Source organism: Lathyrus oleraceus, chromosome 1 (genome assembly GCF_024323335.1).
Source record: "Lathyrus oleraceus cultivar Zhongwan6 chromosome 1, CAAS_Psat_ZW6_1.0, whole genome shotgun sequence".
Taxonomy (NCBI): Eukaryota; Viridiplantae; Streptophyta; class Magnoliopsida; order Fabales; family Fabaceae; genus Lathyrus; species Lathyrus oleraceus.
Window position 1 is genome coordinate 327,960,584 of NC_066579.1, and position 27,767 is coordinate 327,988,350.

At 37.8% G+C, this 27,767-nt stretch overlaps 1 protein-coding gene across 1 annotated transcript; it reads left to right on the forward strand.

The window, feature by feature from the left end:
• Window positions 1-20,511: 20,511 nt before the first annotated feature.
• On the forward strand, window positions 20,512-21,549 carry LOC127133891 (dof zinc finger protein DOF5.4). Its single transcript, XM_051061767.1, has one exon. The coding sequence runs from the start codon at window positions 20,663-20,665 to the stop codon at window positions 21,353-21,355; it is 693 nt and encodes a 230-aa protein (XP_050917724.1). The 5' UTR covers window positions 20,512-20,662; the 3' UTR covers window positions 21,356-21,549.
• The last annotated feature ends 6,218 nt before the right edge of the window (window positions 21,550-27,767 follow it).

The window sequence follows — 27,767 nt, forward strand, 5'->3', positions numbered from 1 at the left end:
GTTTATAAAGCGCTTTTGGAAAGCCTTAGAGAGCGCTTTCATAAGCGCCCCCTTTATAGGGCGCTTTTTTTCCACAAGTGTAACACCCTTCTAAAATACCCCAAATATTTAATTAAAACAACAAATATATCAATCAGAGTAAATATGCAATTAAGGGTGTCACACAAACACTTCACACCATTCACCATAATAACTGTCATGCTCTTTTATTAATTCAAAACATAAAGCATTTGCACAATACGCAGCGGATAGAAATCAAATCAATCATGCAAAACATGTAACACATTACATGTAAAATTATTCCACAAGGTAAAACATCCCGTCCCGATGTTACATCTATCAGAGCATGACCCACTAAGGAGACTACATTAGACTCCAAGCACTAGCTTCTACTCAATCACTGCTCGTTACCTGAAAATTAGTTGTAAGGGTGAGTTCCTCAATCGATATAATAAGCATTATAAAATATCATGTAATGCTAAGTAAATAACACATTAATCACCCTAATTATATCACACATTCGATAACGGTACATCAACTCAAACATCATACTCAATACCAATACAACTCATACTCATACTCAATACCAACACAAACACACGTATAATATTGGAATACATCCATTCATATTATACGCCATACATACATTATGCAATGAGACTCCATGCATGCGGTACCGACCATTCGTGAACATATAGTTCACCTCACCGATCAAATCCAGATACGGCTACCAAGCCCACTAGTCCCACTCATTTGAGACCTAGTGACTCACTCACTAATTCCTCACCACGGGAATTAGCTACCACCCCAAGGGCCATGCTATGCACGCTAATTCACTTAGCATGCAAACATCAACAACAGTCCATAATGACTAACTCACTAATTCCTCACCATGGGAATTAGCTACCACCATAAAGGCCACAATATGCATGCTAAATCACCTAGCAATGCAAAATCATCAACAATAATCCACAATGGACATATGCTCACACTCTAAGCCATAAACAGTCCATTCACAATTGCATACATAACATATACATTCACAGCATTATGCATACCATCATACATTCATCAACACACGTATCAAAACATCATATCATGTCAAATAATTAATCACAGTATTAGCACCCTCCACTAATACCTATACTGCTCAAAACAGCGGGAATTAATCCCTATTACATCATACGCCAATATAGGCCAAACACCAATTATGCACACATTATTCAAATATTATTTTTTTTTCCAATTTCCAACAGTGTTAACCGGTTAACGCCCTGGGTTAACCGGTTAACGCAACACAGAACACGTTTTCTGGTAAAACTCAACAGTGTTAACCGGTTAACGCCCTGGGTTAACCGGTTAACGCAGACAGAACAGCAATATTTTCACAACTCACAACAGTGTTAACCGGTTAACGCCCTGGGTTAACCGGTTAACGCAAGCAAAACAGCAATACCTCACAATTCCTAACAGTGTTAACCGGTTAACACCCTGGGTTAACCGGTTAACGCAAGACAGAAAGCTGTTCCTGCGCTAACACGAAGCAGAATGCAGAATTCTCCGCATTTTCCGCCGTTGGAGTGTTGGTGTAAGCCCTAGAGGCCAATACATTTTGGTACTTGTATCGAATAATAAAAGGCATTCTCTTTATTATGGTTGATTAATAAAGTCCCTGGAATAGATAGTCCGTTTAATGTATTAAGTGTGACTTAATCATGAGAACACATTAAACATAAGGACACTATTCCTAAAGTATCCGTAGTCGAGCTTTAGTGTGAAGTGGGATAACATTAAAGCATTAAGACTATTATGTTTGTAGACTGATGATCACATCTCATGGATCATGGATAAAGAGTTATCAAGTCTTAAACATAGGTATGAATATTAGGAGTAATATTTATACCGGATTGACCCGCTATGAGAATACTATATAGAAAGTTATGCAAGGTGTCATAAGTTATTCTCATGGTGATAATAGTGTATTCCACTCTTCGACCTGAAACCACTATGGATCCTAGATGTAGAGTCGAGTGCTTTATTGCTGATCCAACGTTGTCCGTAACTGGATAACCATAAAGACAGTTGATGGGTACTCCACAAAGCATGCTGAGGGACATGAGTGACCTAGATGGAATTTGCCCATCCTGCATAACAGGATAAATGTCTATGGGCCCAATATTGAACTGGACAAGGATGACACGGTCTATGCCTTGTGTTCAATATAGACATAAGGGCAAAAGGGTAATTATACACATAATTATTATCACAGATGGTTTTGTCAGATCACATGACATTTTCGTGTCTTGGGTAGCAGTGATGTGTTGCTAGATACCGCTCACTGTTTATTATGTTAAATGTGTGATTTAATATAATTGCCAACGTCACGAAAACCTACAGGGTCACACACAAAGGACGGATTGATGAGAGATAGAGTAACTAAGGAATATCGTAAGGTACGGTACCCTTAAGTGAATTATAGAACATCGTAAGGTACGGTGTACTTGAATAGAATACGAAATATGGTAAGGTACCATGGGCTTAAGTGATTTTGGGCATATTATAAGATATGGGCCAAAATACACTTAAGTGGGCTTTTTAGCTTGAAGCCCACACAAGTGGTTCTATAAATAGAACCCTTGTGCAGAAGCAAAAATTGGCGGTTGCATTATTTTCGTTTTCTATCACTCTCTCTCTCTCACTCAAAGCCTTCACTCGTACCAGCTAGCACTGAGATTGAAGGAACCCGTTCGTGTGGACTGAGTAGAGACGTTGTCATCGTTCAACGTTCGTGATCGCTTCGTGGATTTGCATCAAAGGTTTTGATCGTCACAAGAGATCTGCACCAAAGGTTTCAACCGTCACAAGAGGTAAATATTCTATCACTGATCATGACCATTCGTAAGGATCTCTAAAGGAGAATTTTTTTTTAATTTCCGCTGCGCTTTGGGTCGCAATTCTCCTTCAGTTTCCGCCGTTGGAGGACTTCCGGACCTCCGATTCCGATTCCGTAAAAAGTTATACGTTCGGGAAATCACAACTCATACAAATACAAATTCAATTACAGCTTTAACACAACTTATCCAACACAATTTTTCAGCATTCAACATCCCAATTAGGGTCAATTCAACGGTTTATCACTACCCATTACATGTTAACCCATAATACCCATTAAACGACGATAAACCCCCCTTACCTGAGTTAATCCGGCGAATCTTTAAGCTTCAAGCTTTTCTCTTCTCCAACCTTCTTCCTCTTGCTCTGTCTCTTTGCCCTTTTCCTCTTTTCAGACGCTTCTCTGTTTTTCACGTGAAACCCTTTCTTTACCAAATGAGACTCTTTTTCTTATTTCCAACTTATATATATTTTCCAATAATTATTATTCCAATTATAATAATAATAATAATCCAATAATTCCAATTATTTAATTAAATTAATAAATATAATATTAACTTAAATTAAATAATTATCTTATTTTTATCGGGGTGTTACAACTCTCCCCCACTAAAAGAGTTTTCGTCCTCGAAAACATACCTCAAGCGAATAACTCCGGATAGGACTCCTTCATCTGACTCTCAAGTTCCCAAGTCACATTGCCACCTGCTGGTCCTCCCCAAGCTACCTTCACCAAGGCAATCTCTTTACCCCGCAACTGCTTCAACTCTCGATCCTCGATCCTCATAGGTGATGTTTCAACAGTCAGGTTATCTCTCACCTGTACATCATCTATTTGGACAACATGCGACGGATCAGGAATGTACCTCCTCAACTGAGACACATGAAAAACCTCATGCAAATTCGCAAGTGACGGCGGTAAAGCGACACGATAGGCTACCTCCCATATCCTTTCCAAAATCTGATAAGGACCAATAAATCGAGGTGTCAACTTCTTCGACTTCAAAGCTCGACCAACCCCAGTTATCGGAGTAACGCGAAGAAACACATGATCTCCCTCTTGAAACTTAAGTGACTTCCTCCTCTTGTCGTGATAACTCTTCTGACGACTCTGAGCAATCCTCATCTTCTCCTGAATCATCTTAATCTTTTCCGTAGTTTGTTGAACAATCTCCGGTCCAACCACAACACTCTCACCGGACTCATACCAACATAAGGGTGTCCGACATCTCCTACCATACAAAGCTTCAAACGGTGCCATACCAATGCTCGAATGAAAACTATTGTTGTAGGTAAACTCAATCAAAGGTAAATAACAATCCCAAGCACCTCCCTTTTCCAAAACACAAGCCCTCAAAAGATCCTCCAGTGACTGAATCGTCCTCTCAGTCTGACCATCAGTCTGCGGATGATATGCAGAACTCAATCTCAGCTTAGTTCCCAAAGCCTTCTGCAAACCTTCCCAGAACTTCGATGTAAATCTAGGATCTCTGTCCGAAACAATACTTGACGGAATACCATGCAAACTTACAATTTTCTCAATATACAACTCAACTAATCTCTCTAACGGATAATCCATTCTGATCGGAATGAAATGAGCCGATTTTGTCAATCTGTCCACAATCACCCAAATAGCTTCAAAATTCTTAATTGTCCTCGGTAAACCAGAAACAAAATCCATACTGATACTATCCCACTTCCACTCTGGAATAGCCAACGGTTGCATTAGCCCAGACGGCTTCTGATGCTCAATCTTTGACTTCTGACAAGTCAAACAAGAATAAACAAAACTCGCAATTTCTCTTTTCATTCCCGGCCACCAAAATAACTTTTTCAAATCATGATACATCTTCGTAGCCCCAGGATGAATACTCAGGCCACTACGATGTCCTTCCTCAAGAATACTCTTCTTAAGTTCGGTAACATCCGGAATACACACCCGATTACCAAATTTCAAAACACCATCCTCATCAACTCTGAATTCACCACTTTGACCTTGATTCGCTAGAGTCAACTTATCAACCAAAAGCACATCGGATTTCTGACCCTCTCTAATCTCATCCAGAATACCACTCGTCAACTTCAACATTCCCAATTTAACACTATTGTGAGTACTCTCACACACCAAACTCAAGTCTCTAAACTGCTCAATTAAATCCAATTCCTTAACCATTAACATAGACATATGCAATGATTTCCGACTCAATGCATCAGCCACCACGTTTGCTTTACCCGGATGGTAATTCAAACCAAAGTCATAATCCTTCAGAAACTCTAACCATCTCCTCTGTCTCATATTCAGCTCTTTCTGATCGAACAAATACTTTAAACTTTTATGGTCACTGAAAACCTCAAATCTTGACCCGTACAAGTAATGCCTCCATAACTTCAGAACAAATACCACAGCTGCCAACTCTAAATCGTGTGTCGGATAGTTCCTCTCATGAACCCTCAGCTGTCTCGAAGCATAAGCTATAACCTGCTTATTCTGCATCAACACACCACCCAAGCCCAACAATGACGCATCACAGAAAACCTCAAATAGTTCTGACGGACTCGGTAATATCAGAATAGGAGCAGTAGTTAACCTTCTCTTTAACTCTTGGAAACCTTCTTTACACTTTGAGTCCCAAACAAACGCTTGCCCCTTTCTAGTCAACATCGTCAACGGTAACGCCAACTTAGAAAACCCCTCGATGAACTTCCTATAATAACCAGCCAAACCAAGAAAACTCCTTATCTCAGAAACTGACTTCGGAGCTTCCCACTTAGATACCGCTTCTATCTTAGAAGGATCAACAGCAACACCATCTCTTGAAATCACATGACCAAGAAAACTAACCTCTTCTAACCAAAATTCACACTTTGACAGTTTAGCAAATAACTTCTTTTCTCGTAGAACTCCTAAAACCACTCTCAAATGCTCAGCATGCTCTTCTTCAGATTTCGAATACACCAAAATATCGTCAATAAACACCACAACAAACTTGTCTAGGTACGGATGGAAAATCCTATTCATATACTCCATAAATACCCCAGGCGCATTCGTCACACCAAAAGGCATTACAGAATACTCATAATGTCCATACCTTGTTCTGAAAGCAGTTTTCTGAATATCCTCAGTTTTCACACGTATCTGATGATACCCAGATCTCAAATCTATTTTGCTGAACACACTCGCACCAACCAACTGATCCATCAAATCATCAATCCTCGGCAAAGGATACCGATTCTTGATCGTCACTTTATTCAGTTGCCTGTAGTCCACACACAACCTCATAGTACCTTCTTTCTTCTTAACCAATAACACTGGTGCACCCCACGGTGACACACTCAGACGAATAAATTTCTTATCCAACAGATCTTCCAACTGACTCTTCAATTCAGTTAACTCAACAGCACACATACGGTACGGAGCCATCGACACCGGCCTAGTACCAGGTACCAAATCAATCGAGAACTCAACTTCACGCTCTGGCGGTAATTCATTCACTTCTTCAGGAAACACATCAGGAAAATTACACACCACAGCTAGATCGCAAATCACCAGTTTATCTTTAGCCTCCAAAGTCACTAACAGCATAAACAACTCTGCCCCATCTGCTACTGCCTCATTCACCTGCCTCGCTGATAGAAACAAATCCTTTCCTTCCTCAATCTCAGGAAAGATCACAGTCTTATCAAAACAGTTGATATAAACTCGGTTACACACCAACCAGTTCATACCCAGAATAACGTCAATCTGCACTAGTGGAAGACACACTAGGTCCATCCCAAAGTCTCTACCAAAAATATTCAAAGGACAATTTAAACAAACTGAAGTAGTAGTCACTGAACCCTTCGCAGGAGTATCAATCACCATACTTTCATGCATCTCAGATATCTCTAACTTAAGTTTCACAGCACAATCCAAAGATATAAAGGAATGAGTCGCACCTGTGTCAATAATAGCTACAAGAGGAAAGCCATTAATATAACACGTACCTCGGATCAAACGATCATCTGCAAAAGTCTCAGAACCCGATAAAGTAAAGACCTTGCCTCCCGACTGGTTCTCTTTCTTCGGCTTAGGACACTGTGGACTGATATGACCCACTTCTCCACAGTTGAAACAAGTCACAGTCTTCGACCGGCACTCTGCAGCCAAATGACCACCTTTTCCACACTTGAAACACTTCTTCTCATTACTGGTACACTCATGGATACGATGTCCAGCCTGACCACATCTGAAACACTTAGCAGGGGCACTAGAGTCTCCCCCACTAGGCCTCTTCATCCCACTCTGTCTCTGGAAACCTTTGCCAACTGCATACGGCTTCCCACGATCATTCTGATTCTTGCCTTTCCTATCAACCCTTTGTTGATAGCTCTCTGCTCTAGCCTTGGTATCCTGTTCAAAAATCCTGCAACAGTCAACCAAATCGGAAAACACTCTAATCCGCTGATACCCAATAGCCTGCTTGATCTCGGGACGTAACCCGTTCTCAAACTTCACACATTTCGAAAATTCCCCAATAGCCTCATCATAGGGAGTGTAATACTTCGACAGCTCTGTGAACTTAGCAGCATACTCCGTAACAGACCGGTTGCCCTACTTCAATTCTAAGAACTCTATCTCTTTCTTTCCTCTGACATCCTCTGGAAAGTACTTCCTCAGGAATCTCTCTCTGAACACAGCCCAAGTGATCTCAGCATTCCCAGCAGATTCCAACTCAGTGCGGGTAGCAACCCACCAATCATCTGCTTCTTCTGACAGCATATGCGTACCGAACCTGACCTTCTGGTTATCGGCACACTCAGTCACTCGGAAGATCCTCTCGATCTCCTTCAACCACTTCTGAGCACCCTCTGGATCGTATGCTCCCTTGAACATTGGAGGATTGTTCTTCTGGAACTCACTCAGTTGACGAGCAGCTCCCATTCCCACAACATTCGGATTCCCTCCAAGTACTCCAGCTAGCATACCCAGAGCCTCAGCAATCACAGCATCATCTCTACCTCTTCCAGCCATCTCTATTCTGAAAACTCAACAAGCTAAAACAATAAGTACTGATAGGGTTACACAACACCTATCACGTACAGGGAAACAGAATAATTACGACTCGACTCGACCGACTATGCTCTGATCCCACTAATGTAACACCCTTCTAAATTACCCCAAATATTTAATTAAAACAACAAATATATATATCAGAGTAAAGGTGCAATTAAGGGTGTCACACAAACACTTCACACCATTCACCATAATAACTGTCATGCTCTTTTATTAATTCAAAACATAAAGCATTTGCACAATACGCAGCGGATAGAAATCAAATCAATCATGCAAAACATGTAACACATTACATGTAAAATTATTCCACAAGGTAAAACATCCCGTCCCGATGTTACATCTATCAGAGCATGACCCACTAAGGAGACTACATTAGACTCCAAGCACTAGCTTCTACTCAATCACTGCTCGTTACCTGAAAATTAGTTGTAAGGGTGAGTTCCTCAATCAATATAATAAGCATTATAAAATATCATGTAATGCTAAGTAAATAACACATTAATCACCCTAATTATATCACACATTCGGTAACGGCACATCAACTCAAACATCATACTCAATACCAATACAACTCATACTCATACTCAATACCAACACAAACACACGTATAATATTGGAATACATCCATTCATATTATACGCCATACATACATTATGCAATGAGACTCCATGCATGCGGTACCGACCATTCGTGAACATATAGTTCACCTCACCGATCAAATCCAGATACGGCTACCAAGCCCACTAGTCCCACTCATTTGAGACCTAGTGACTCACTCACTAATTCCTCACCACGGGAATTAGCTACCACCCCAAGGGCCATGCTATGCACGCTAATTCACTTAGCATGCAAACATCAACAACAGTCCATAATGACTAACTCACTAATTCCTCACCATGGGAATTAGCTACCACCATAAAGGCCACAATATGCATGCTAAATCACCTAGCAATGCAAAATCATCAACAATAATCCACAATGGACATATGCTCACACTCTAAGCCATAAACAGTCCATTCACAATTGCATACATAACATATACATTCACAGCATTATGCATACCATCATACATTCATCAACACACGTATCAAAACATCATATCATGTCAAATAATTAATCACAGTATTAGCACCCTCCACTAATACCTATACTGCTCAAAACAGCGGGAATTAATCCCTATTACATCATACGCCAATATAGGCCAAACACCAATTATGCACACATTATTCAAATATTAATTTTTTCCAATTTCCAACAGTGTTAACCGGTTAACGCCCTGGGTTAACCGGTTAACGCAACACAGAACACGCTTTCTGGCAAAACTCAACAGTGTTAACCGGTTAACGCCCTGGGTTAACCGGTTAACGCAGACAAAACAGCAATATTTTCACAACTCACAACAGTGTTAACCGGTTAACGCCCTGGGTTAACCGGTTAACGCAAGCAAAACAGCAATACCTCACAATTCCTAACAGTGTTAACCGGTTAACACCCTGGGTTAACCGGTTAACGCAAGACAGAAAGCTGTTCCTGCGCTAACACGAAGCAGAATGCAGAATTCTCCGCATTTTCCGCCGTTGGAGGACTTCCGGACCTCCGATTCCGATTCCATAAAAAGTTATACGTTCGGGAAATCACAACTCATACAAATACAGATTCAATTACAGCTTTAACACAACTTATCCAACACAATTTTTCAGCATTCAACATCCCAATTAGGGTCAATTCAACAGTTTATCACTACCCATTACATGTTAACCCATAATACCCATTAAACGACGATAAACCCCCCTTACCTGAGTTAATCCGGCGAATCTTTAAGCTTTAAGCTTTTCTCTTCTCCAACCTTCTTCCTCTTGCTCTGTCTCTTTGTCCTTTTCCTCTTTTCAGCCGCTTCTCTGCTTTTCACGTGAAACCCTTTCTTTACCAAATGAGACTCTTTTTCTTATTTCCAACTTATATATATTTTCCAATAATTATTATTCCAATTATAATAATAATAATAATCCAATAATTCCAATTATTTAATTAAATTAATAAATATAATATTAACTTAAATTAAATAATTATCTTATTTTTATCGGGGTGTTACAACAAGCGCCCTCTAAGGTCCCCTTTAGTAAACATTAAAATTATAACATACTGCGCGTTTTGTTATTTCACTCTCTGTTATTTTCGTTCTTTTTCACGTTAGGGTTCTCACTGCTACGATTTTCGCTACTTCTAAGGCGTTCTCCTTCCACCTCTGTTAGATCTACGACGTTTCCTCCTTCTATTAATTCGTTGTTAGCTGTTCGATTTTGACACCATAGGTATTTTTCTAATCTTCATATTACTTGGTTTCTCTTCTGACGTTCGCTATTGTTCATTTTTGGTTTCATTTTTCTTGGTTCATACATTTATTGAGTATTCTCAACAATAATTATTGTGTTGCAATGCTAGCAATGGAGACTAGGCATTATGGGTTAAATTTCACCAACTGTTCCATTTGTTTCTCGATGTAGAAAAAGGAGGCAGCAATATCTAAAACACCTTCTACCAATCAAAGGTACACTATGCAGCTTATGAGTGTATTTATTCTAGCATACATAGCGTAGCTAGTAACTTAAGAAGTTTAGGTATGGATGTTATTTGATAGAGTAAATTAGAGTCGACTATTCTTCTGTTAGCTTTCAGTTAGACCATTATACAATTCTACATATATATTTTCTAGTCAATGTTTATCTTTTGTAAAAACTATATGATGATATATAACTATGCTACAAATTAGTGCATACCACTAATGCTTAATGCATGGTTCATACATTCTCATGCTATTGAAGTCAGAGATATCTGAAAATGTTGAGAAACTAACTCAATAAACCAAAATTGTTTTGGTTTTGGGTTGTTGTTGGAGACATGAATGCCCTGCACAGAGACTAACTCAATAAAGCGAAATTGTTTTGTCTCATCCCATTTTTGGTTTCTCTTCTGAAATTGTTTTTTGTTTATTCTAATTAGTAATGGATAATACATGGATGTCTTCCAATCGATTGTCGAGAGAGTACGAGAATGGGGTATCAGAATTCGTTAAGTTTGCCGTTGCGCATGCCGAAGACCCCAGTAGAATGATATGTCCTTGCTTGAGTTGTTGTTATGGGAAACGGGTTGACGCAGTTCAGTTGACATCGCATCTAATGAGGCATGGAATTGATCGAAGTTATACATGTTGGAATTTGCATGGTGAGAAAAGTAACGAGAATGTTGAACCGGGGGATAGTACGACCTATGCCTCAAACTATAGTGGCGCAGATACATACGATTGTGATCGAGTTGAAGAGATTGCAGAAGCACTTGAAGGAGATCTTAAGGATTGTCCCGAAATGTTTGAGAGGTTGGTAAGTGATGCAGAGAAACCTTTGTATGATGGTTGCACTAAATTCACAAGATTGTCTGCGGTATTAAAGTTGTACAACTTAAAGGCGGGTAATGGATGGTCGGATAAAAGTTTCATAGAGTTATTAGCCCTTTTGAAAGATATGCTTCCTGAGGATAATGTTCTTCCCAATCGAACATATGAGACCAAAAAGATGTTGTGCTCTATTGGCATGAGCTATGATAAGATACATGCATGTCCAAACGATTGCGTTTTGTTTCGAAATGAGTATGCATCGTTAAATGAGTGTCCTAAATGCGGTGTATCGCGATATAAGAACAAGTTGTCTCCAGCAAAAGTCTTGTGGTATTTTCCTGTTATTCCGAGATTTAGACGCATGTTTCGTAGTGAAAGGTACAGGTCAAATGATTTTAATTGTTTTCTTTATTACAGGTAAAATGGCTTTTATTACAGCAAATCGAGTCAGTTGCATAAAAAAAAAGGTATAAACACAATTATATGATATTTATGCATAGAAAATGTTAATTCTTGATCTTATACTTCACCTAACTAATTTTATGATATTTTAGGTTCATGCTATTGATATTGAACAAAAAGAGGTTGTTGCTAAGAAGACTGCGACTAGCAAAAAAAACATACATCTCAGAGATGCTTTTGCTACTTAGTTTTATTTCTTTTTAAGTTATGAATTGGTTGTATATTTAGAATCTTTAGAAGTTAAACGATTATATATCAGTGGATTGTTGTATATGTATGGATTGTTGTATATAAGGCTTGTTGAATGCAATGTGTGAAAAAGGGCTTCAAATTATACAGTTTTAGGTGTACTGCTTCAATATACAGGTTGTCTAAAATAAATAAAAAAATATAGCGCTTTTTAAAAAAAAAATTTAAATAACCACCCACTTTAGAGGGCGCTTTCCAAAATAAGCGCCCTCTAAACCCTTTAAATTTCCACTTTAGAGGGCGCTTTCCAGTAAAAGCGCCCTCTAAACCCTTAAAAGTTTCCACTTTAGAGGGCGCTTTCCAGTAAAAGCGCCCTCTAAACCCTTAAAAGTTTCCACTTTAGAGGACGCTTTCTTTAAAAAGCGCCCTCTAAAGTGGCCCTTAAAGGGCTTAAAGAGCCACTTTAGAGAGCGCTTTCACCAGGAAAAAAAGCGTTGTCTTTACCTATGCCAGCGCCAGATTAGAGGACGCTTTAAAGCGCTGTTATAGGCCAAAAAAAGCGCCCTCTTTTCCCTTATTTGGCGTAGTGATAATTATTAGTATTCATGTAAAATGTTACTATGATGTTTCTGATGATACCAAGTTTTGTAGTATCACCTACAAATCCATATAACATTGTTATTTCAGCTCTAATGATACTATGGTCACAGTAAAGGAAATAATATCTTTGATTGGTTTTAGAATCACAAAGCTAGATAGAGACAGAAGCTAGAAAGCTATGTAGACGAGTTAGAGATGGTGGCAGAGACATCAACAAGTGGAGGACATACTTGTGGTGGCTATAAGATAAATAGACCAAGGGAGAGTTGCGGTGATGGCGAGAAAGTTACAGGTGATGGAAGAAGATGAACAAAAGTCACTACGCCAAATAAGGGAAAAGAGGGCGCTTATTTTGGCCTATAACAACGCTTTTAAGCGCCCTCTAATCTGGCGCTGGCATAGGTAAAGACAGCGCTTTGTTTTCCTGGAGAAAGCGTTGTCTAAAGGCCCACATTATAGTGCGCTTTATGAAAAAAGCGCCCTCTGGAGTGGTCCATAAAGGGACACCTTAGAGGGCGCTTTCTGGAAAAAGCGCCCTCTAAAGTTGTCAATGTAAAGTGTTTAGAGGGCGCTTTCTGGAAAAAGCGCCCTCTAAAGTTGTCAATGTAAAGTGTTTAGAGGGCGCTTTCTGGAAAAAGCGCCCTCTAAAGTTGTCAATGTAAAGTGTTTAGAGGGCGCTTATTTTTTTAAAATAACTAACACTTTAGAGGGCGTTTTCTGCAGAAAGCGCCCTCTAAAGTTGTCAATGTAAAGTGTTTAGAGGGCGCTTTCTGGACAAAGCGCCCTCTAAAGTTCTCAATGTAAAGTGTTTAGAGGGCGCTTCCTACAGAAAGCGCCCTCTAAAGTGTTAGTTATTTTAAAAAAATTTGTTTGAAAAACAGTGGATATTTAATTGGTAACCTGTTCGCATGCTGCAAAAGTGTAAAATTCATATTGATTTCATCCTTTAATCCAATGTTATACACCATTAATCCATTGATATGTTCAACATGAATCCATTTATATACAACATTAATCCTCCATATATACAACATTAATATATGATTCTTTGATCAACAATATACAACAACATATTCATGATTTAGTAAAAGTACATAAACAATATACAACATATATACAACAACAGCATACAACAACAACATTCCATACATATATGTACAACAATATACAACCTAGCTAGCTATATGATTCTTTGATCAATAATGAATTGACACAATTCATCCTTCATTTCATCCAAATGAGCTCTTGAGTAAGATTTGTATTCCTCAAAGTACTACAATTAAGAGAATAAAACATATTCATGATTTAGTAACAAATTAGATTAGTTATCCGATAATATTAAAATAAACCCTAAGTTATTATTCCATACCATTTTTGGGATGTCTATACGATTCAATGCAATGATATCTCTCATAAATCTCAATACAAAAAATCCGCAATCGACCGAATTATTTTGCTGAGGACACTACACAGAAAAACAAACAATATATATATAGTTAATTTCTTACAAACACTATTATAAGCAAAAAAACAAACACTATTATAAGCAAAAATAAGATACTTAATATATACCTGAACTCTGACCCAGGTAATGTCCTTCCTAATGCGGTAATTCTTTTTCGATCTAAATTTTAGTATTGCCCTAACAAAATAAAAACGTATATTGAGATCAATCTGACAGACATAATTAAATATAGAAATACACAGGAATATTTAGGGGAATTTCACTTACGTGTCAACCGTCTTCTTCAAACCCGGATATTTACTCCAATCACCCGATAACGAATCGAGATAATACACTATTAGTCTCGAAAGATCCATAGCAACCAACACCCAGTGGCCACTGTAAAATAAAACAAAAATTTAGATGAATGAAAATTTTCTACGTAAAAGATATACATAGATTAGAATGAAATTATTAGAAAGAAAATCTAACCCGTTGCCAGAATTAAACGGTAAAAAAAACAAACTGCGTGTAGTATTATCGCCGGCCGCCATGAATCTATCGACTAGATCATTCTTTACGGATGTTGGATTTTTCGATATTAACGTTGCGTTGACACGGGAAGCAGCAATAAAATTGAAACGGTTACACAATTCAGTTCCCCGCATCAATTTGTCATACATATACCTTAAATAGAAACATAATAAATATTAGACTACTCATTGAAATGTGTAAATAAATTGTTCAACTAAGTAAATTATAGATTGATCGGAGTACCATATGTATGTATGAATGATAGCGATGCCCAATTCGTCGTGCTCAAAAAGTTGTTGCATGTCCTCCTTTCCAATTATTTCGAAATGAGCTTTTCCGAAAACACCTTCATCAAAATCTATACTACGAATGGACCCGTCCATAATATCGGACTCTTCCACCATTTTCTCAAGACGCATCATAATTTGAGATTTTTTCCCGGCCGTCGTTGGAATATCCTTCGTTGGAATATCCTTCGTTGGAATATCCTTCGTTGGAATATCCTTCGTTGGAATATCCTTACCATCGCTTTTCAACTTTCGACCGGGAACCTAAAAATTCATATAAAATAAATCATTACTTTTTGTGATGCAAAAGAATCGTTGTGTATATAATTCAATGGGTATATATATTTGTACCTCTTTTTGAGATGCAACCGACTCGATGCGTCTTGAAATCCCTTTACCAGCTTTAGGGGTGGGTCTTGTAGGAGTCTAACATTACCATGTAATAAGGATTGATTAAATATCATAATTGTAGCTGAATTGAAATGTGAATTCTAAATATTCATAATCATTTAGAACATATATACCTCGGCATCAGGGAAAATTAGATCTGACGGCCAACCAACAAAGGATCCGACTGCATCTCGCATCAACGTTGTCTCTGAAACAACGTCGGGTAATGGTAGACGGGCGTCCGTATCTAATACGAGGTCAACCGAAACTTTCATAAATCCCACCGGGAGGGGATTATGGTGAAGTAATTCACCCGAAGTATTGTGCACTTTTCCCTTGCCAACCATGCGATAAGTTGGTGACGATAGATACAGCTGACAAGGTGAAATGCCCTAAACCAATAATAAATGTTATTGTTAACTTGTATATGTGTCAAGTAAAAAAGTGCTATTTTAATTTCATAATAACATATATAATTACCTCGGGAAATTTCGGTTGATGATTGATACTAGCTCGGTCACTAGTATCTTTTGCCTCGGAAGCGCACCTTTCCTCTCTATACCTTGCATTCTCGTTTTGCAGTTGGAGTACTTGTGCCCTTAACTCCGCCAAGGTCTCCATCACCTCTTTGTTGGTAGGATTTTTTGTTTTTGTTTTTTTATAAAATGACGACGGAGTCACACCAAAACCCTTACCCCTCACACGACCGGAATACTCAGGAACATTTAGTACTCGACTAAGTACGCTCCTGCAATCCTGGACCTCGGTTGAAGGGGTTTGGGATAAAGTCTCCTGAAATATTATTAGAGGAGATTAAAAATGAATTATATGTCTAACAAAATTTTCGATATAATTAAAGAAATAATGTTACATATACTTACACATTCGTCATAAACATTTTGGACCGCTTCAACGACAGCCCCATCCTTCCCAACCCGAGCAGCCTTCCATAATACGTGGTCCGGAAGAGATGTTGCGTCACTTTTCTCCTCGGCTAGCTACACATTGAATTAGATTATAAGATCATCAATTATAACATATTGTGACAATGTATAAGCTCATAGCATTTGAATATACTCACAATTCTTTGTTGTAACCGTGCATAACCCGTACGCCCTTTTTTGTACGGATACGCGGGTTTTGATGCCCTTTTCCTATTTATGTCGCTTATTTCCTGGATAAAAAAGTTTAAGGCATATTAGAACCAAGTAACTTAACAATTGTATAATACCATAATTAATAGACATTACATGGAATTTTTCGTTTCTTCGTTTGGCGACAAAGTTATCCCATTCATCGGCTGAAATAATCTCGGCATACTTCATTGGCCGTTCTCCTTCAACAAATTTTCCTTCCTCATCCTTGAGAAATTTGTTGCACAAAAAGGATCGAAATCCTCGGAGTCTTTTTCCGGCCAATTGAATACAATATTTTTGCCGGCTTTCATCGATGTGAAAGGATCTCTAAAAAACATACAAATGGAGTGTGTTATTATAAAGTAATATTATAACAATATATGGTTAACAAATAGTCAAAAAAAAAACATATAACAATATATGGTAAGTACCTGTATCTCCGACCATATTTTTTCCTTGCCAACCTTCAAGTCCGGACTTCTCCAATTATCACATGTAATCGGAATATGTTGGCGAACAAGGAAACCAATGTAACTTGCCAACATTGAACCGTTAGGCTCAATTAGTTGGTCTTCAGCACTCCAATGTACTTCAAATTTTACACCCTTGTCTCTTGCACGAATGATTGACTTCATAACAGTCAATCCTCGTTTGATTTCTTTTTCAACATTATTACGTGATTCATTCGCGGCATGGGTATCGTCTTGGTTAGCCATTTTATCTGTAATATAGAAATGATTCAATAAGACCCAAGTAAGACAATGATTCAATACGTGAACACATTTACTGCATGCACAAACTTACTGCATACACATTTACTCACACACACCTACTGCATGCAAAAGACCAATGCAAACTTATGGTGTTTGGAACATGAACAAACTTGCATCCATAATCATCAAACTTCCAAGCACAAGCTCAAACACACTTCAAATATATCAGTTTTCAATCAGAAAAAAAAAACTCAGTTTGCCCTAAACAACATTAATCAACATAATGCACAAAATGAAAAACTAAGTTTAGAAAATGCCCTAATCAAACACATGAAGAAAGTGAACGGTAACGATGGAGAAGAGAAATACCTTAAAGGTGACGGTAACGATGGAGAAGAAAGTGAACAGTGACGGTGGAAGAGGTTAACGCAGTGAACGTGAACGGTGAGGGAGGGAGAACGAACGACGACGATGACGGTGAGGGAGGGAGAACGAACGGAGGACGAGAGTAATCGCAGTAGAGAGTAATCGCAGTTGAGAGAAAACCCAGTTACGTAAACGAAATAGCTTATAGAGAGGGAAAATAAAGAGACATGCAGTATATGTTATAATTTTAATGTTTACTAAAGGGGACCTTAGAGGGCGCTTTTTTAAAAAAAGCGCCCTCTAAAGGGGGCCTAAGAGGGCGCTTCTGAAAGCGCTCTCTAAGGCTTTCCAAAAGCGCCTTCTAAACTGGAAATGTACATGGACTTAGAGAGCGCTTTTTCAAAAGCGCCCTCTAAGGGTAACCTTAGAGGGCGCTTTCACAAAAGCGCCCTCTATTGTTGTCCCTCCATTTTTTTTTTTGGCTTCACTTTAGAGGGCGCTTAGTGACAAAAGCGCCCTCTAAAGGGGGCCTAAGAGGGCGCTTCTAAAAGCGCTCTCTAAGGCTTTCCAAAAAGCGCCTTATAAACTGGAAATGTACATGGACATAGAGAGCGCTTTTTTAGAAGCGCCCTCTAAGGTTACCCTTAGAGGGCGCTTTCAATAAAGCGTCCTCTATTGGTGTCCCTTCATTTCCTCATTATTTTTTCGCTTCACTTTAGAGGGCGCTTTGTTACAAAAGCGCCCTCTAAAGTGCGCTGTCTATTCAAGTTGTTCGCTCCTTATTTTTTCTCTTCACTTTAGAGTGCGCTTTTGTAATAAAGCGCCCTCTAAGGGGCGCTGTCTATTCCAGTTTTTGGCGTAGTGAGTGAAGGGAAAGAGTATTCTTTTATGTTTATGTTTGTGCTTTAGGGAGGTTTAAAACCCCCACAATCTAAAGCATATTTTATAGTCAACATGATGTTGAGTTTAAGTGACGTGGCATATGCCACGTCATCTTCTGTTAGACCAGATAGATGGTAGAGACAAAAATTATGGACGAAAAATTTTAGGAGGACAATTCTTTGAAGGAAAACTTTTTAGGGTCTAAAATTGAATGTTGGGATATTTATCAGGACCGGAAACATATTTAACCCAAAATTTTACAATGAAATTTAACGAGATACATAAAATAATAGCATTGTAATTTTGAATTCAATTATATTAATCTATAATAATAATAAGGTTATTCTCTACTATTCTAAAATAAAATTGCAACGATATTATGAATTTTCTTTATTTTGATTGATATCATAAATTCTCCTTGGACGTTTTCACTATCTTGAAAATTATAATATTATTTCGAAATTCATTATGTAATTTAGATGTTATTCAAAAACGTTAAATATTGCATCATTTTTTATCTTGTGAGTTAATGCAAATATAATTATTCTATTAAAAAACTATATATATATATATATATATATATATATATATATATATATATATATATATATATATATATATATATATATATATATATATATATATATATATATATAATATATTAAAGCATGTTCATATGCTGCTTGCTTTTAGTGTAATAACAAGATAGAAAGCGAAATATAAATTATTACTTTTAGTATCTATGGAAAACAAATCAATGTTATTGGTGTTGGATGAGTATAGTATATATGGGACCCAGATCAATGTTATTAGAGCTAGAATTACTGATTTTCACATTTCCTGTGTAACGACTCTTACTAATGTAATTCCAGCTTGAATTCACAGCACTTAATGTACCCAATAAATATAGAATTCCAAACACTTCTTTGAGTCATATCATCAAACACACAATGTGCTTGCTCAACACCACCTTGATTCACATAAAAAAATATTAAAGCAGTGTAGATGACACCGGCGAATGAAAGTTCAACTGTGTTAGAAACGAGACTGAATAAGTCAGAACGAACAAGAAAGATGATCATATACATATTAACACTAATTAGATGCAAAAACTATTATTGATATGCAAAGCTTTGAATGAGAAAGATGTATAACTAAATATGTAGAGCTTTAGCTTTTGTGTTTACTCTACCTATTAGCATCATAACTTCCACTACAAACCAAGTTTAGAATTTGAAATTTTTGCTTACTGCTATATGCATTAGTTAACTCTACCTAGGTTATGCTTACAAAATCGTCTTTTGTTTTTTCTATTTCAAAAATTTATCTAGAAAATAAAGTGACTTTGATGAAAAGTTGAAGATAGAACAATGTCGTTTGCTCCATGAACTTAGATTTTTTTTTTTTTTTTGGAATTTGAAGGAATTTAGGGAGGTTTGAAACCCTATAATCTAAAGCATTTTTCTATAGTCAAACATCATGTTATCTTTAAATGACTATGTGCAACATAGTGTAAGAGACGGCAAAACCCAAAATTAAGGACAGAAAACTTTAGGACAAACATTCTTTGTAGAAATTTTTTTAAGAAATTAAAATTGAATGTTGGAATATTAACGAGGACTCTAGATAAATTTAATATTTTTTGATACTATCTTCAATTTTTCACATATTAAAAATATTCTGCATGTTTTTATTACTATATTTATTTTTATCAAATAAAAGTTAATTTAATAATGTAATATAATAGTAAGATAGGGAAACCATGAATTTTTTATGGTTTAATAATCTTTTTAGTGTTACATCTTTATTTCGAGACTCATTTTGATTCCTTAACTTTAAAACGATTTATATTGATTTCTTAACTCTTTAAAAAATATCATGTTAATCATTTTCATCTAATTAGTGACAAATTTACAGATCAATTTTTGAATTTTTCTATTATTAATAAAATAAAAATAATTAATAAAAAATATTTTGAATAGTTAAGTGATCAATATAATTTTTTTTAAAATTAAAAAAATAAAATAAAATTCAAAATTAAAAAAGATATTAAACCATTTTTTATTAAAAATATCACGAAACACTCAAATTAACTTATGATTTATCATTCTAAGAATCATCAATTTTCAAGTATCCGTAATGAGATATCTCCTACCCGCTATTAGCTAGTTTAGTTTTACCAAACATAGCCTATAAGAATAAGAACAGGCATGCGATATTTGTCTCATTGCTATTTTTTCCTTTCAACTATTCCTCTCAAAGACCCCTCACTACACACGAATTCCGAGAAAATCATACAACAAATCCCAGATATTTTCCCGAAATGCAAGAATTTCACTCCATCGAAGGCGTTAATCATCATCAACATCTTAATCATGCTTTGAAGTGTCCTCGTTGTGATTCCTTTAACACAAAGTTCTGCTACTACAACAACTACAACCTCTCTCAGCCTCGCCATTTCTGTAAAAACTGCCGCCGTTACTGGACCAAAGGCGGCGTCCTCCGTAACGTCCCCGTCGGCGGCGGTTCCCGCAAATCAAAGCACTCCAAAAACTCAAAGGCAGTTTCATCTTCCTCCAGTACGGCTTCATCACCACCGGGGGCGGACGAGCACAAGTCCAACAGTGAAAGCTCCACCTTCACCGCCGCCGCCACGGAGGCGATATCCAACACTCCGATATCTAACGCTACCGTTACTCCAAGATCAAAAAACGATGCGTTTTTGTTTGGGAACAATATTATAGATGCGTCGTCGTTTGGGTTCGGTTTTAATCATCAACATCAACAGCAACACGGGAATGATCAGGTACACGTAGCACAGCAACAGAACAGCCATCAACGGTTGTCGTTGCTCCATCAGCAGCAGTTATCAAATGGATTTGGATCGTTGGATTGGGAAGCTAGTGCGGGTAATTGTTTGTTTGATGTTCCTAACACCGTTGATCAGTCGTATTGGACACATTCACATTGGTCTGATCATCATGTTAATCACTCTTCTCTTTTTCATCTTCCATGAATAAGCCTTAATAAACTTCTACTTTTACATTCTTTTTGTTTTGTATCAAATACTTGGTCTTTTGCTTGGATTTAATAGACAAAAAGCATTTTGCATACAAGATATAATGTAATCTTTGTTTTTGTGTTGATTATGCTTTGATCTCAAAGGGATGTTTGCACAACTAATATATATATCCTTGTTGCTTTGCCTCATTAATTTTGTTATTTTAGATAAGACCTTTTTTTTTTCTTTTTTTTTTCCTCATGATATTTAGATTCGATGATACACACATTTCAATTTGAATGCATTTGGTTGAAATTCACATGAATTCAGTATAATTAATAAAAATATGTTGAATGAAATAAGATTTGAAGAAAAATAATTTTTAATGGTAGAAGTTTGATGATAATAATTTTACATTTCGAAAATTATTTTGACCAGTCGATGTGCAAAATTAAAAGAAATCAATAATGAAGTAGAGATGATTCGGGTAGAAGTCGGGTAATAGACAGAGCTAGAACACGGACTCGTCTAAGGGATACCCGAGATGTAACCCGGTCTAATGAAATCACAGTATTGTCGGGTTGATGGTCCTCATGGGCCGAGGTCGAGAGTCTTGTGTCGTTGGGTATGGAACCCGGATAAGGCGAGATAATAGACGGACGAAAGGCCACCATCTAGAAACGGTCTCGGAAAATGAAAGGTCATAATGACACCATAATGAAGCAGGCGTTACAAGCCATTAAGAAGTAAAATTAAATGATAAAGTGGTGACAATTTTCTAGGCTTTTAATGTAGGAAGGAAGAGGAAAGGGTTCTTCATGATTGTTGGGGGTGAGGAATGGGCCTATATAAGGGACATCAAGAAATGAGGAAAGGAAAACAATAATGATCTGGAAAGAAAAAAACATTTACAGAAACTTAATCAATAATTTGAGGCTCTCATTGACAAGCATCAGGGAAGTCAACCTTTTAGTGTTTTTAGTAAGAATATTTGGCGCCCACCGTGGGTCCTTGATAAAATTTTCCCAGACCACCAGAAAATCATCATCAAAATCGCTAATAGTCCAGTTGTGCGATATCTGGATCATATCCAGTCGAAGTGATCCACCTCTGCCACCAGATTTAACCCAATTGCTCGCAGTGGTGGAGGCTCTCTGTCAACAAAATGAAATATTGCAAGATAGCGTCCATATTTTACAAACACATAGTCAACATGATGGGATGCATATGAGGAGCTTTAGGATTCCCAACCATTGTCCAAGGCAAGCTGGGATGATCAAGTTCCAGAGAACTTCAAACCATCGTCATTGGTATCTTTTAATGGTAAAACCGACCCACGGGAGCACATTAGTGCAATCAACAATCAGATGAAAATAACAGGGGCTTTCGAATCCCTTAAGTGTAAACTCATGGCAGGTACCTTTAAGGAGGGGGCTCTGCGATGGTATATCAGCTTATCCAAATTCTCATTCGTTAGCTACTAGGACCTAACTAAAAAGACGGTATAACACTTTTCAGCAAGCAGACATAGAAAAATGTTGACTACCAGTTTATTCAACGTCCAACAAGGGTACTCGGAGTCTCTCAAAGAGTATCTGGTGAGGTTCAACGAAGAAACCATTAAGGTGTCTCATCCGAACAGGAGATGTTCGTGGGGGCATTTCAACATGGTCTCAAAGTCAGGCAATTCAATGAATCCCTAACACAAAAGTCGGCATCCAGCATGGATGACGTTATTACCAGAGCAGAACACTATATCAAAGGGGAGGAGAGCAGTATGGAGTCCACGACGTGATGGGAAAAGACGAGAATGCATGGTGTGCATACCACGGACTTCGTGGTCATCACGCGGAAGATTGTCATTAGCTCAAAAGATAAATCAAGATCTTAATTCAGAGATGTCGTTTGTTGTCTTATGTGAAAGATGTTGGAGGATAGCCAGGAAAGAGAAGTCCTCTTATGGGGGATATCAGCTCGGAAAATCCTCCGTAAAAGAAGGGGGAAATATGGATGAGGTCCACGAAGCCCGAGTGACCCGTCATACATTGAACACCATTGCTGGAGAATTTACAGAGGAGGAAATTCCAGTTCATCTAGGAAAAGATATGATCGGGAAGTGATGCATATCACAAAGAAGCCACTTTCAGAAGGAGATGAAAACACGACCGTAATCAATTTTTCTAGAAAAGATACCGAAGGAGTATTGGCTCATAAGAACGACACAATGATAATTAAAGTACAAATTCATGATTAGAGCGTGACGCGAGTCTTAGTAGATCCGAGAAGTTCAATAGATGTTTTGTATTGGGATGCATTCAAGGGTATGAATTTTGATACCGCCGAGTTGTTACCTTTTAAAGATACTTTGGTCGGTTTCTCTGGAGAGCAGGTGCAGGTTCTAGGGAATCTATTCGTGATAACAACTTTTGGTAATGGAGACAACGCGAAAAGTGTCAAGTTAGGTACTTGATTGTCAATGTCGCGTCTCCTTACAACATTATTATTTGCAGACCGTCATTCGATACTTTGGAGGCGGAGTTATCCACTTTATACCTCACACTGAAGTATCCTCTCAAAAATGGCCATGTAGGGGTAATAAAAAGGTGATCAAGGATTAGCAAGGAAATGTTATAAAGACAGTCTGAAGCTCAACCTGATGAGCCAATAAAAGGTGATCATTTAAAGGTGAATATAGTTGATATTGATCCAAGAGGAGACATGGTGGAAGATAGTCAGACACCCATCGAGGATGTGAAGAAGGTACAAATCGATGGCCAAGTAACCCAAACAATTCAGATTGGTTCTAATTTGTCTCTTGAGCGAGATCATAAGAATATTGAAGGAGAACATAGATCTGTTTGCATGGAAACTGGATGACATGCCCATAATCGATCCAAACATAGTTTATCAGTGTCTTAGAGAAAGCGGAAGGATAGAGAGGAGAAGAGAAGAGCGATAAAAGATGAATCAGGAAAGCTTGTGAAGGTCGGTTTCATTCATGAAATTAAGTACCCGACCTAGTTGGATAATATAGTCATGATAAAAAAGAAATCGGGAAAATGGTGAATGTGCATGGATTTCACTTACTTGAATAATGCATGTACCAAAGATCCTTATATGCTTCCTCACATTGATTGACTCATCGACGGGGCTTCATGTTTCTGTCTTCTCGGCTTCATGAATGCTTACTTGGGTTACAATCAGATCTTGATGAATTCGTTGGATGCTCCAAAGACTACATTCATGATGAACATGAATAAATATTATTATGAGGTGATGCCTTTCGTACTAAAAAATGATGGGGCTACCTACCAAAGAACGATATATATGGTATTCGCTTCACATATAGGAGGAACCTAGAGGTATATGTGGATGATATGGTGATCAAAACTTCAGAAAACCGGGAACACGTCAAAGATTTAGAATAAACATTTGCATCAATTAGAAGTTACAACATGAGGCTTAACCTGGACAAGTGCACTTTCAGGTTTCAAGCTGGTAAATTCCTTGGGTTTATGTTGACCAGCCGGGGAATAGAAGCAAACCCAGATAAATGTCAAGTAATCATTGATACGAAAATTCCGTCAAAAGTAAAAGAGGTACCATAATTGACAATACTTTTAGCCGCTTTATCTCGCTTCTTGTCTTGTCAGGGGATACGTCAATTCATTTCTTCACTGCAGTGAAGAAGTCAGCGAAGTTCCAGTGGATGAAAGAATTTGAAAATGTTATTAAAGAAGTAAAATATTTCTTGTTTGTACCTCCCATCATGATACGACCGGAGGAGAACCAACCTCTCATCCTGTACTTAGCTGTTTCAGACAAGGCTATGAGTTTCATGTTAATCTAGGAGACGGATGAAGGAGAAAAGCCAATATATTTTGTTAGTCAGGTGCTAAGAGGAGCCGAGTTGTGTTATCATAAGTTTGAGTGTCTTGCATTGGAAGTAGTGATTACAACTCGGACATTGAGATACTACTTCTAGGGACACCCTTTCATTGTTAAAACCAATGACCCTATTAAGCAGGTCTTAAAGAAACCATACTTGATAGGAAGAATGGTGGCCTGTGTAGTAGAATTGTCAGAGTATGATATAAAATTTGTGCCTCGAAGTAGCATCAAATCTCAAGTGCTTGATGATTTCCTAGTTGAATTGAGCTCTCTGGCCTCGGAAGAGTCATAATGCAGATGGACTCTATCTATGGATGGATCCCCTGATCTTAAAGGAAGTGGAGCTGAGATAGTATTGGAGGGCCCGGGTGATCTGGTCTTAGAATATTATTTGTGTTTTAATTTTCAGGCTAGTAATAACCAGGCGGAGTATGAAGCTTTGATTGCAGGAATGAGGTTGGCAAAGGAGGTTGGAGTAACACACTTGCTTGTTCAAACTGGCTTCAATTAATTTCCATCTAGGTCAAAGGAGAGTTTCAGACGAAGGATCCATCATTAGTCAGATACTTGCGAAAAGCTCTCAAGATGTCTCAGACGTTTGTGGAATTTGAGGTAAACGACATTCCCATGGAGGAGCATGTCAGAGCTGACCTCTTAGCCCGCTTAGCGAGCACCAAAGCTTCCAGTTTAAACAAGATGGCAATTCCATAGACCATGGAAGCACCGAGTACGGAGGTTGAGGAAGTTATGACATTGGACAATGCAAAGGGCTGAATGGTATCTATCATTCGGTATTTGACCCAGATGAGCTACCAGAAGAAGAGATTGATGCTAGCCGCATTAAAAGGATATCTTCTAGATACCTTATCATTGATGATTAGTTATATAAGATGGGAAGATCAACTCCTATGTTAAGGTGAATTTTGGAAGAAGATATCGTGCTGGTCATGAAAGAAGTCCACGAAGGGGTATGTGGAAGTCACATTAGAGGAAGAGTGTTGTCGGGAAAAATACTTAGAGTAGGATATTACTGGCCGAGTATGCTTCAAGATTGTGCACAGTTCGTAAGCTGATGTGATAAATGTCAAGTGTTCGCTCCCTTCATCCACTCTCTTGCAGAATTATTGCATTTAATATTTCCACCATGGCCATTTTATCAGTGGGGGTCAGACATTTTGGGCTCATTTTTTGTTACAACCGGATAACTGAAGTTCTTGATAGTAGTTGTTGATTAATTCACTAAATGGGTGGAGGCAGAAGCAGTGGCGTGGATCACAGCAGAAAGAGTACGCCAATTCTACTAGAGAAACATAATATGTCGTTTTGGCCTTCCCGAGGTCATTGTTTCAGACAACGACACGTAATTTGCTAGTTCATCAGTAGTATAGTTTTGTAGTGGAGCATCCTCAAGCAAATGGTCAGGCAGAGGAAGTGAATAAGATAATTCTATCCGGGGATGAAAAAGAAATTGGATTAAGCTAAAGGGTTATGGCTCAAGTACTTGCACGACATCTTATGGTCTTATCCTACTACACCTCATTCGAATAATCAGGAAACTCCTTTCAGGGTGGTTTATGGAGATGATGCAATAATATCAGTGGAAATCAATACTCCTACTTGGAGGCGTATTTCTTTTGATGAGAACTCTAACTCAGAAGGTCTGAACAATTCTGCAGATCTATTGGATGAAGTAAAGGAAATAACCCACATAAGGGAATTCGCAGCCAAACAAAGAATTTCCAGGAGATTTAATATCAAAGTAAGGAAAAAAGGATTTCACAAAGGAGATCTAGTGTTGAAAAAGGTGGTGACCCTAAGAAGAAAGGCAAGCTAACTCCGAATCGGGAAGGACCTTATCGTATCCGTCAGAAGTTGAATAATGGGGGTTTTAAGTTAGAAATTTTAGAAGGTGTTGAAATACCTAGGGCTTGGAATATAACGAACCTTAATTTTTATTTTAGCTAAACTATGAAATAAACATCATGAATAAAATTGTGGGAATGCACTCTTTTTCCTTGAAAGCGAAATGGTTTTTGATGATGCACCAATAGTTAAAACAATATTATTGTAAATTTATAAAGCAGACAAAACGGTCCTAGGACATGATCCAAGATTTAGCCTAGAACCGGTGAGTAATCATCCAAAGGCCGGGAAAATTCCATATAATCGGTTGCGGCCGAGCTAAGTTAATTAAAACCTATGGCTTAACTGAAGTCCAAGTTAATTAAAACCTCTAACATAATTGACTATGATCGAGCTAAATTAGATGAAACCTCTAGCCTAACTGAAGTCCAAGTTAAATGAAACATCTGGCATAATCGGCCGCGATCGGGTTAATTTAATTGAATCCTCTGGCCTAATTGAAATCCAAGTTAATTGAAACCTCTAGTATAATCAGGTACGTCCAGGCTAAGTTAATTGAAACCTATGCACTAACTGAAGTCCAAGTTAACTAAAACCTCTGGCCTAATCGGATGTGGCCAGACTAAGTTAATTGAAACCTCTAGCCTAACTGAAGTTCAAGTTAATAGAAACC